We start from the raw sequence: 12,773 nt of genomic DNA, 5'->3' as shown, positions 1-12,773 counted from the left end.
CTCAAGGTTTGGTGTAAGAAATCTTTCTTCCCTTTTTTTTTTAAAACAGTGTCAGGTTTCTCTGGAAAGTTATTTCTGGGAACTGTGAAGCAGACCAGCCTTTGTACAGTGGTATCTGCAATATTATGATAATATTTCCACTGTAGACTCACGATTCTGTGGCTGGAAAACTTATTTTTGATAAGCTGCAACAGAAGGTTCTAGACTATACTCAAATACATCAAGCTGAGATTCTGATGATCAAATGTTTTAATATAATAATTTGGCTTTTAAACAGCCCAGAATTCTGATACTTTAATCCTCTGCATTTTAATGCTAAGGATGAAAGACTTAAATACGTGGCTACTGTAAATTAATCATCTTTAAGTGACTACATACTTACACATATTAAGAGATTTGTAACATCTATAATAATTTTTTTATATTCTTTTTGTTCTTCTCAGCTGTGCTGATGCCTCAACTATGGACATTTTATTAAATGATATTCAGGTAAACTAGGTTCCTATGATAAAAGTGCGCCATAAAGCAGGATTAAGAAAGACTTCTGTTGCGATAAAATTTTATTTTTTAAATAGTCTTTTTTAAAAATTTAAATTAAGTGAGCTCTACACCCAACGTGGGGCTTGAACTCATGACCCCAAGATCAAGAGTCGCACACTCCTCCAACTGAGCCAGTCAGGTGACCCTATTGCCATAAAATTTTAGAATTGATACGAGAGTCAACGACTTTAACTTTTTCACTGTTTCACATAACTTCCTACGAATAAAGGTCAAAAACAAGTTTAGAGAAGCTGTAACACAAAAGAAGCCTTCTCTATTTCACAGGCCTCACTATGAAAACATGACTAACATATCCTTTTACCCCGAAAGGAAAAAAAAACCCACAAAAATTATGGGAATGAACTAACTGCATTTAAACAAATAAGTGAGTAAAAGGTATCTGATATGTAATTCACTAACATACAGCATTTAAAATAATTTCCCAACAGAAGTCACCATCCGTTAACTTCCACCAAAACATATTATATCTTTTAGTGGAATGTATTTGTGGAAATAACATTACAAACCCAAATGAACCCAAGAGCTCTGTCCACAGGGATGGCTCACTATAAGGCTGCCTTCTACCCAGCACGGAGTCTGTGCAAGAAAGCCCCATCGCTACACTAAAAAGTACAGTTTAAATGGGGTTAATTCTCTGAATTTTCTAAAAAGCACAGTTTAAATGGGGTTAGTTCTCTGAATTTTCTAAAAAGTACAGTTTAAATGGGGTTAGTTCTCTGAATTTTCTACCCCATCTATTAAGGCAAATAAATGAAGACAAAAACAAAAACAACAACAAAAAAAACCAAAATGCTAGTGAACCGTATATGCTGGATCTCTGAAGTTAAACCTTAGTATTGGTTAAAAAAGCCTTAGAAAAAGCTGGATGAAATATGTAGAAAATAAGTTGTTTAATTGTAGTGTCGGAAGGAAAAAAGGTTAAACACTTTGGTGTTATTTGGCTATAACGTACTTGGTACATTTAGAATAGCATAATAGCATCCATTATAAATAGCCTCACATGTGGAATGTAGGTAGGCAACGGAACAGTGCATTAAGAAAGGAAATTCCTGTTTCCAGTATGTTCTACTTAAACTGTAAATTTTCTGTACTGGTATTGAGAGGTTTCTTTAAAAAAAAATTTTTTTAAAAGATTTTATTTATTTATTTGACAGACAGAGATGACAAGTAGGCAGAGAGGCAGGCAGAGAGAGAGGGGGAAGCAGGCTCCCCGCTGAGCAGAGAGCCTGAGTGGGGCTCGATCCCATGACCCTGGGATCATGACTTGAGCCGAAAGCAGAAGCTTTAACCCACTGAGCCACCCAGGCGCCCCTCTTTAAAATTTTTAATCAGCTTCTAATTTCAGGTATGGTCATGAAATATTCACTAGATTAGAACTTCCATTATCTTTATCTTTTTTTTTTTTTTTTTTAATCTTCGAAATACCTATACAACTACACCCAAGGTTCCTGTATCGGAGCATGCAATTTCTGACAAAGGCCAGGTTTTCCTCCTCCTCTAACGAAAAGTCAATCTTATTCCTATCTTTATGTTGTTTTAATTTAATACTTCATTGTAGGGCAAAGAAGGAATAACCGTCTTTAAAGAAATTAACTGTAACAACTTTTGAGCAGTGAAACAATCATGTCACCTTCCCTAGCTCTAAACAAATTACACGACTTGTCAACTTCCCAAACCAAACCCAAAAAACCACCAGGGGAAAAATTTGATTTAAAATGCTCTTCGGTTCTTAGAATATTTTAATTGTTGAGTTTTAAATCTGGAGTACAAAAAATTACTTACTTCTAAGCTGCCTCTCTTTATTGGATTCAGCACCAGTAATTTCTTCAGAAGATTTTCACAGTCAGTGGACATGTAGAAGGGAATGCGGTACTTCCCTCGCAGGACTCGCTCCCGCAGTTCCTTGAAAAGGCAAAGGACGCACTCAGAACTGACTACTGAAATGATCGTGCCGGGATGTAAAACACCAGTAGCGGACTTCAGGGATACCTTCAGATTCTGGCCATCAAAGGGCAGGGAGCCACTGACGAGTGTATAGAGAATGACACCGAGGCTCCACACGTCCACCTCAGGCCCATCGTACTTCTTTCCTTGGAAAAGCTCAGGGGCAGCGTAGGGCGGGCTTCCACAAAATGTGTCCAATTTGTTCCCGACTGTAAATTCATTACTAAAACCAAAGTCAGCAATTTTAATATTCATATCAGCATCAAGGAGAAGGTTTTCAGCCTAAGAGGAAAATAATAAAAAGGATAATGTAAATATCTACATAAAACAAAAAATTTATTACAACTATTTCAGATCTCAACATATATTTCTTGCTTCTCTCTCTCTCTTTTTTTTTTTTTCCCGAGAGAGAGCAAGCATGCATGTGCAACCCGGGGTGTAGGGGAGCCCAGCATGGAACCCCATGGAGGGTTCAATCTCAGGACCCCGAGATCATGACCTAAGCCGAAATCAAGAGTTCGAAGCTCACCAGACTGAGCCACCCAGGGGCCCCTCTGCCTTCTCATTTTTAAGTGTAATATCAAATTTAGAAGCCCAGCATGGCGCTTGATGCATAACTGTTCAGAATCCTGTTTATAGAAGATGAAGTTTTAGCACTATAAAAGGAAAGCTCCCATTTACAGGTGCATCTGCAACTATTTGAGAAAAGTTACTGAAAACAGTTTTTCTTCCACTATTATTTTAAATGCATTTTTTTTTTCTTCATGGTAAGAAACATCCTGAGACTGTACCTTAATATGACCTCTTTTAAAAAATATAAGTTGACATATCATGAAACCCTTCTCGGACTTAAATGAACAAGTTTACTCAAAAGTTTTCTATTTTAGTAGAGCATTGTAGGTTAGTGCTGAGCTCAAGAGTATACCTAAAATTACTGCCAGCCAGGGGTCCTGTGACTACTGAATTCAATCCTTTGTCCTCTCTTCCAGAATGCCCCCTCAGCAAAGCTCTGCTCTTTCAGTAAAACAAAACAATACAGTAGTGCCTTCACTAGACCTTGTTTGTTTTAGATTTCCTTTTGTTGTTCTAAAACTAGATGCTCTTCTGCAGGTATATTTTGGTAGAAAGCAGTGATTTCCACCCATATATTTTCAGATGCTGGTTTTCCAAAATCCTAAATCAGAATCATTAAAAAAAAAAAGTTTTAAATGAGCCTTTTGTAAATATATGCAATTCAATAAAGGCTTTCTTTTTTGTCATGTTTTGCTTGAAACTCTTTTATAACGGATAGATTAAGAAAATTATATATATATTTTGTCGATGTGTTTTATGGGGTTACAGAAAGGAGTAAAACGAGAGCTCCGTGTATCGCTATAGAGAGCCAGGCACTCCGCCCACCACACAGCTCTTCCCTCCCTTGCCCGCCTTTTCCTTTAGGGCATGCTAGCTTGGGATCTCTGTTTTGAAAAACGCCGGCGGTACAGACTGTCTTTTTTCCACTGTATATTTTTTCCTGCTTTGTCGAAGATTATTTGACCATAAAGTTTTGTATCAACATGGATGGGACCGAAGGAGATTATGCTGAGTGAAATAAGTCAAGCAGAGAGAGTCAGTTATCATATGGTTGCACTTACTTGTGGAGCATAAGGAATAACATGGAGGACATTAGAAGGAAAGGAAAAGTGAATTGGGGGAAATCGGAGGGAAGACAAACCATGAGAGTCTGTGGAGTCTGAGAAACAAACTGAGGGTTTTGGAGGACAGGAGGGTGGGGGGTGGGGTGAGTCTGGAGGTGGATACTATGGAGGGCTCGTATTGCATGGAGCAGTGGGTGTGGCGCAAAAACAATAAATTCTGGAATACACACACACACATACACAAAATTAAATTTAATTAAAAAAAATGGACGTACATCTAACACCCCAAAATATGTGATAATAACGAGGTGATGTTTATGATATTAACATATTGTCACAGCACATACATTTGGAAGATTTATTTTAAATCCTAACATTTATGGGCTGGGTGACAAAACCAGGTTATTTTGATGTTCTGATGTAAGGGTCTGGTCACTGCAAATTTCTGAGATCATGTGTGAGCAAGCTGGACTTTCCTAGTCTCTGGGAAGAGGTCTGGCTGGCTGCCTCACCAGGGCAGAGCTCAAGGGATGCTGAGGTCCGCTCCAGGAGTGCAGGGGAAACCCCATGCCCCAGACTGGAGGTAACCTCAGGGTGTTGAACATGATTTTTTTTTTCCCCCAGATTTCTGTTCATATAAGAAATTAGATGATAGGCTGAGTGTCAAACACACAGCCAGGGGAGCAGTCCTCTACTTTCTCTTTATCTGTGGAAGTGATTTCTCCTTAAAATAGCTAGAGGAAACTAAGAAACGAAATCTTGGAGCAGTAGAAAATCTGCAAGCTCAGAAAAATGGAGCCAAAGTACAGGATCTAGACTTCTGACAGGCGCTTAAGACAATTTTTTTTTTTTTTTTTTAAAGTAGGCTCCACGGCCAGTGTGGAACCCCCTGGGGATTGAACTCATGACCCTGAGATCAAGAGTCAGACCCTCAGCCAACTGATCCACCCAGGCACGCCTTAAGACAGTATTTTTAAGTATAATGCAGACCAGTGCTAGAGTAACCGACAGAGGTCATGGGGAGAAAAGTAAAAAAAGAAAAATAGGTTCCTATGTAAGGAACGATGAAAGTTAACTTTGGAGGAAGAGAGAAAAAGGAAAAAAAAAGACAAATATTTTAGTTCCAGGACTTTCTACTTTCATAAAAGGAAAAAAAAAAGCATACCTAAAAAAGCCATACCATCTCTTTTTAAAATTTATTTATTGAGGGAGAGACAGTGAGAGAGAACGTGCAAGCAGGGGAAGGGGGAAAGGGAGAGGAAGACAGAAAATCATCCAGCAGACTCCCCACTGAACAGGAAGCCCCACGTGGGGTTGGATCTCACATCCCCAAGACTATGACCTGAGCCAAAATCAAGAGTCGGATGCTCAACCAAATGAGCTACCCAGGTGCTCCTATTTAATATTTTTAAATAAAAATGGTATATATACTTAAGGTGTACAATAATACAATGATTTTATATACGTAGTGAAATGATTACAACAGCCAAGCTAATTAACTTATCACCTCCTCACTGAGTTGTTTTTGTGTGTGTGATGAGACCACATCCATAGATAAATCTATTCTCTTATGCAAATTTACCAGTATTCAATGCAGTATTATTAATTTTTGAATATGACACTAAAGGCTCAGGCAGCCAAAGCAAAAATAAATGAGACTTCATTTAAAGTAAAAAGCTTCTGCATAGTAAAGGAAAGCATCCACAAAAAGGTAACCTATGGGTTGGGAGAAATATTTGCAAACTTTACAACTAATTAAGGATTAATATCCAAAATATATAAGGAACTCATACAACTCAGTAGCCAAAAAAAACCCCCATACACCACAATTAAAAAATGAGCAGAAGCCCCTGAACATTTTTCCAAAGAAGACATAAATGTGGCCAATAGGTACATGACTCAATAGGTACATGACAGACAGGCACGTTCAGCATCACTGACCACCAGGGAACCGTACATCACAACCAAAATCAGGTAACGCTTTCCACCGACAAGGACGGCTACCATCAAAACTATAAAAGTGAACAAGTGGGCAAAATAAATGGGCACCCGGTAGAGCTGGTGGGAATGTAAACGGGCAGAGCCATTACGGGAAAAACGATGGAGGTTCCTCAAAAAACGAAAAGGAGAACTGCTACCCAATCCAGCAACCCTTCTTCTGGGTATTTATCCTGAGGAAATGAACGAGGACCTTAAAGAGATAGCTGTGCTCCCATGCTCACTGCCACAAACTTTTCTTGACTGTCTCAATGTCTTATTCCAAAGTAAGCTAGTTTATACTCATCACATGCATTTGACGTTCATCAAAACATGTGAGAGACTTCCCATTTCTCTGAGCTTTCGCGTGGAGAATGGACACTGGCAGACCTGCCACAGACACACCTGTCCTGCGTCCCCACCTTGCTTCTGACTGAATGGATCTTGGGCATTTTTAGTTGGGGACAAAGTTGCGCATTTACCTATTAAAACAAGCTTGTTGATAGTGAATCAAATTATCTAGCCTTAATGTTAGATAACTTCTCATCCTATTTTCTTCATTTTCTCAGTGAAAATATCGCTTTTCATGATGTTGCTATGAGGATTAAGTAAAAACTCCTTCCTTGGAGCGCCTGGCACAACTCAGCAACCACAGAGATGGCTCCGGTATTAACAAAACATCTGTTCGTGATTAAGACTTCTTGTTATAAAATTAGTGGCTTACCTTAAGATCACGGTGAACAATGCACTTTTGATGGCAATACTGTACAGCAGACACAATCTAAAATAAATATTTGGATAAAAGATGCATAATTATTTTATGGTAAAAACACTGCAATTTTCCCCCTATGACAACCTCCAAATGAGATAAACTACCAACTTAGATTTCAAAGTAGTATTAAATAATCTTCCTGTTCCTTCAGTTCTGAATAAAGTTAAAATGAGGAAAAGTTCACTTTTAAATGTGGACAGTGTAGATAAGCAGCATTCTCTTGTTAAAATATTTCTTTGTCAGAGTCTATGAAGATTTCTGTGGGCTGTTACATTTTTCTACTGACAGACATAATCAAGTGTATACAGTTTGCAGTTCTGATCAATGGTTTATCCCAATATTGGGATAAGAGCTTTGGAACACATGAACCCGTCTATTTTAGGAATTATAATGAAATGTGTCCAAGGCCCATTTTTTTAAGCGAGGCCAATTTACTAAGACCTTATCAATGGGGTATGTGGCATTGTCCTGTATTTGTTCATATATAAAGAAATGGGAAAATCGTTCAGCCTTAAGATGAAACCCAATTATCCAAAAAAAAAAAAAAAAAAAGAAATGGGAGGGAAATGAAATTTAATCTTAAGCCTCTTATTAGGTCAGTCAAGCAAAGTATTTTACCCTTAACTAGATTTCGTATGCAACTGGAATTTTTAATTGTTACATAGAGCTCTTCGTGGACAACGACTGAACAAGATGGAAACCAACAGTAGGAGCAAAAGATACAAGTGAGAAATAGCTTATAAAGACTTCTTCGATAGCTGTTTACTATATAAAATAGAGAAATGGAAGGAATCAGATAGCAATCAAGGTAAGAACTATTTTGTACACGTCGTTACAGCTGATCTACAGGAGGATGGCCATTTTAATGCACAGCAGAACATTCGATCTTGTGGATTCGGTTAAATGGAAACACAATATGAATGCTGAATATTGGTTAGGCATTTACAAATGGAGATAGAAGTGAGATTTCTTAAAGTCTAAAGATGATGTGAAGTATGACCATGCTGATAAAAATATGGGTTTAAAAAAACTTTCAAAGTAGAAGTGAGGCTGATCGCTCAGTACACTATTCTAACATATATTAAATGGTTCAGACAGAAACATGAATTTGAAACAAAATCTACACACAATGAGTAATATGTAATTCAGTTGAGTTCATTTTGATTCAAAAGTCAGTTTATTGAGTACCTGCTATGTGCAAGAAAATGTGCTGGTTGCCAGGGGAACACAAAATGAACACTACACGGACCCTGCCCTTAGAAGCTGAAAGTCTGATCAGGAGAAAACATGTACAGAACATGTATATGAGCAACCACCGTACAAGGCAGAATCATAGAAGCAGAGGCACAAAGAAGTGAGGGAACCACATCAAATAAAGAACAATTTCTGTTAGAAATGCCTGGAGTACGGGATATTTGATCTAAGCCATCCTGTACGACGGTAGCATTTGAAGATGTGGCCATCTGGTGACGGCGAGGCAAGGGGAAGGTGGCGAAATGCACTGAGGTTGAGGCTACACGATGTATTTGAAAAGTAGGTGGGGAAATGGTAGTAGTGGGAGTAAGCGTTGACAGGTTGGTAAAAGTCTCTGAATTCCAAACCAAGCAGGTACTACAGAACCACTAGATGTTTTTAAGCAGAGCAATTGTGAATGATTATAATCAATTTGAAGTGTAAATCCCCCCAAACAGCAGAATCGTATAATAAATACTTGTATTAGTCTCCTTAAGCAATACGCTTTAAAATCTAATATCCAATTTCCATTAAAACACATTGATTTGCCAAGAGATATACACACTTACATGTAAATATAATGCATCTTAATGAATACCCTACAAGGCTAATTTTAGTAATACTGGTTTTCAAGTCACTTTGTCTTGGTAAGAGTGAAGCATGTTATAGATACATGACTTGGTTAACAGACATGCATTTCAACATTAGACAGAATGGTCTCCATGAAAGCTGTTCTACAGGCAATTCTGGGATAAAAATCTCCTGAGTGTTAAAACCTTAAGAACAGAAAGATAATTAAGAGAATGCTCTGTATCAAGCACTTCATTCTCCCCAAACTCTATGACCTCTGACTTCTATCAATTAAATGTGGTGGCTTATAATGTTGCTAAACTTATCCCACAGGGTACAATTTCTGCCTTCTATCTGATTCACTGCTAGAGTCCCAATGCACAAGCCTAAACCTTATTGTATTGTTCTATGGCCAGACCCTCCCATTCCAAACATTCTGTACCTCATTAAGTAGGATGTAGAAACTTCCTTATGACTGTTCCCTTATGGGTCTTGAAAACATGATTTACAATCAACCCTGCACTGACCCTAAATTCAGACCTGTCAGTGTTCTGCCATGAGGTGCAAATGTTGGATTGCTTTGCAATTAATTTATAATTGAGTCAGGAATTCTCAAGCCTTAAGTAGTAGCTTTGATATTGGAAGAGTTGAATCAATATTGTAATTTTCTTTGAAGTCCTTCGAACATCAGGAATGCAGTGGCACTGCACGGTCCATGGGTACTGAAGTGCTCTTGAATTGTCTCTGGTTGTATCCAACAGCAGAGGCAAGGACATATATGTGTATACACTTGATAACACAGTACATTCCTAAACTGTTTATATTTTAAAAAATAATTTCATGATACAGAGCAAAAAAACCAAAAGTGTACATTTATCTTCTTCATTACATTATAAAGAAAACCAAGCATCTCAAAAGCAAATTTAAGAGTAAATATAACCCTTTGTCAAATGACTACTAAATTGTGTATGTCTGCATCCCTGGTTTTTAAAAAGATGAGTGAGTTACCTTTTTAATTCCAAAGGAAGACATACAGATAGTAAATACATTTAATATTTAATAAATAAGGAAAATATTTCCTACTATATGACATTTTAAATAGCATTTGACACTCAACCTCTGCAAAATGAAGAGTATTTCTAAGAATAATTCAAAATTCATTTTTAAAAAGAGCCCATTTGTAATTATTTGGATCTTTACGAAAACGTCTTGTGTTCCAGCCATCGGGAAAGATGGGCAAGTTCACTCTAACAGCAGGGCATATTGTCACCTTCTCTAATTCCAGAGCACCCAACACAGTTTTCTCCACACGGTATGATTTCAGTAAATAAATACAGCTGGGTTACTAAAAAGAACTAGGGTAGTAGCGGATTCCAGGGGAAATATTCAAAGTCAAGTGTAATTTTTATGCTGGTCGGCTCCTAACTACGACTGCGTGACTGATACTGAGAGAGAGTGATGACCAGGGCTTCAGTCCAGGTGAGCCTCCATCCCGGGACCGGAGAGGACTGAACAGGAAGTGGCTGAACCCCACGCAGGTCTTCAACATTCCATCCTCCTTACTGGTTGTCTTTAGATTTCAGGTATTTTAGGATGAAGTTTCTAGGAATCTATCCTGAATCAAAGGGGTATGCCTATCTTTGGTACACAGCATCTCACAAATTATGTTCCAAAAAGTAATAACTCTGTGAGATATCAACAATAGCATTTTATCAAACAAACTCACTTTGGGATCAATTTGGAGAATACTATGTCAAAAAAAGGTGAAACGTTTTTTCTTCCCTCTCCTCCAGAACTTTCAACTTTTTCTAATTGTTTATATATTAACATAGATGTAACATCTCTTAGAGGAAGACCCTATAACCATATTCAGTGTTTCCCCAACTGATTGATCACAGGACCCCTTTAACTAGAGAATAAGGACCCATGTTTACAGAAGTACTGAGCTATTTTTTTTTTTTAAGACTGTATTTATTTATTTGACAGAGAGAGACACAGCGAGAGAGGGAACACAAGTAGGGGGAGTGGGAGAGGGCGAAGCAGGATTCCTGCTGAGCAGGGAGCCCGTGTGGGGCTCAATCCTAGGACCCTGGGATCCTGACCTGAGCCAAAGGCAGATACTTAATGACTAAGCTACCCAGATGCCCCAGTATTGAGCTATTTTTAAATGAAATATTTTAAATTCTCTAAGGTAAAATTTAGGTACAGCAAGTTGCCTGCGGAAATTTTACTTCAATAAATTTTATGAATAATTTACAATTCATTATTTGTCTTTTCTATGGTAACTTATAATGTATGTTAATTACTTCATTCCTAAAAATTAGAAGTAAAATCCTAGATGAACTTATTTTTCCTTTTTTTAAATTTCTATAACAAGCCATGTTCCATTTGAACTGGAAATATACACATCTTGCCATAGTCTTCTACTACATCTATAAGGTTTTTTGCCCACTTGACTAAATAAAACTGACCACAGTCTTTAAATCTAAAAGGTATGAGTTCTAATACCAAGACGTCTTTAATGACAAAGGAAAATACAGTAATGTCTTTAAGCACTATGCATATATACTAAATACATAAAGCTAAAAATACTTGATAATAATTATCGGGTAAAGGATTAAGTATTTCTTTTCTTTCTTCATCTATATTTCCAAAACTATCAATGAATTAATGACACTCACCTATAAACATTTCACTATTTATGATCTTCTAAAAATAACCATATGCAACTATCTTAAATTTAAATTCAGAAAGAACAAATTTCTTTTTCAGTTTCCCATTCTTAAAAAGTATAAGAAAGCAGAATTTTTCTTTTTAAAATACCATGTACTCTGAAGTCCAGAGTATATAATGTGATACTGTCCATTGTATATTACTAAAAACATTAGCAAAACAAAGTTAAAAACTACTTTCCATACCTGCCTAAATTTTGCACGGGCCTCTTTTTCTTTCATTCTTCCATGGGCAACTAAGTAATCAAATACTTCACCTGAATCAGAAAGGTAAAGCAGGCAGTAAAATATACATAAATTTTTCAGTTAACAATATAAGCAATGTCAAGTTTTTGCCTTGATTTTAGAGAAGCTTATGGCCCACAATTTTCTGCTAGTTTTACGTAAATCACAAACTATTACACGAAGGAAAAAAGGGAAAAACTACACATAGAATTGAGTATCTGTAGCAGCTTATGATTTAGCAAAACTCTTTTAAAAATAAGTCATAAAAACATAACCGAAAAAACTTGCTTTCTGATTTCAAGTATTACACAAAAATACAGTCAACTCTTTATTATCCATTCTAATAAAGGGAAGCCACAGTTCGAGCAATCAAAAAGTTCCATTTGGCTTTGTATTTGGAACCTACATGTCAGACAAAGTAACGAAAGTCATAGCACGCCGGATCTCTCTCTTTTAAATTCTACACGTCATGGAGTCTTGGTCAAACTCCTTCTCACTACTTCCATTCGCTTTGATTTCAGCCACTTCCTTCCTATACTCTGACTATGCTATTCTCACAATACTCATCTCATCTATTTTGGTACTTTTAAGTACGCACACAGAATTAAACCATCCTGCGTGCATCTCCCATTACTCCAAATGAGCTTTAGTTGTCATACCTGCCCTATCCCCATGAGAGAACACAAAGTGGATAGACAATACATACTTGCTGAAATAACTGAAGCTAGAAACTACAGAAATTTCCCATTAGATCCATTACTTTACATGTCTGAAGTTTTTTTCATTTTTCTTTAGTCAATACTATAAAAAAGCAAATTAATATTTAGTTACAATATTAAAAATAAAATATCTCAGTGTAAGGGAGAAATTTATTTTTTACGTCCTTATAATATACACCATATAGATATACATGTATATTAAAAACTCGCAAAGTGGGTTAAAGAGTTCTTATAAATACAGCAAATTGGTTAAAACCCAGGCTTTAAAATCAGACCAGTTTTGATATGAATCCTGGTTTAGCCCCAAGTAGCCACTGGGAGGTATTAGGAAGATTTCTTAACTTTATTAAGACCCAGTTTCTAACCAGTGCCTATCTCACATGGCTGTTTTAAGATTAAATGA

The 12,773-nt window shown here is 36.9% G+C and overlaps 1 protein-coding gene across 4 annotated transcripts in view; it reads right to left on the bottom strand.

The window, feature by feature from the left end:
• MARK1 (microtubule affinity regulating kinase 1) overlaps positions 1-12,773 on the bottom strand; it is a 114,937-nt gene that overhangs the window by 32,300 nt on the left and 69,864 nt on the right. For all 4 annotated transcript variants that reach the window (XM_032318185.1, XM_032318183.1, XM_032318184.1 and 1 more), the window contains exons 6-9: positions 11,613-11,683; positions 6,844-6,900; positions 2,551-2,787; positions 2,344-2,463 (exon numbers count right to left, since the gene is read on the bottom strand). In XM_032318185.1, coding sequence (XP_032174076.1) covers positions 2,344-2,463; positions 2,551-2,787; positions 6,844-6,900; positions 11,613-11,683 — 485 coding nt within the window. The remainder of the gene's footprint in view (positions 1-2,343; positions 2,464-2,550; positions 2,788-6,843; positions 6,901-11,612; positions 11,684-12,773) is intronic.

This window comes from Mustela erminea, chromosome 17, assembly GCF_009829155.1.
Source record: "Mustela erminea isolate mMusErm1 chromosome 17, mMusErm1.Pri, whole genome shotgun sequence".
In the NCBI taxonomy this organism is placed as follows: domain Eukaryota; kingdom Metazoa; phylum Chordata; class Mammalia; order Carnivora; family Mustelidae; genus Mustela; species Mustela erminea.
The sequence above is the reverse complement of the archived record's forward strand: the minus strand, read 5'-3'. Positions and strand labels throughout refer to the sequence as shown.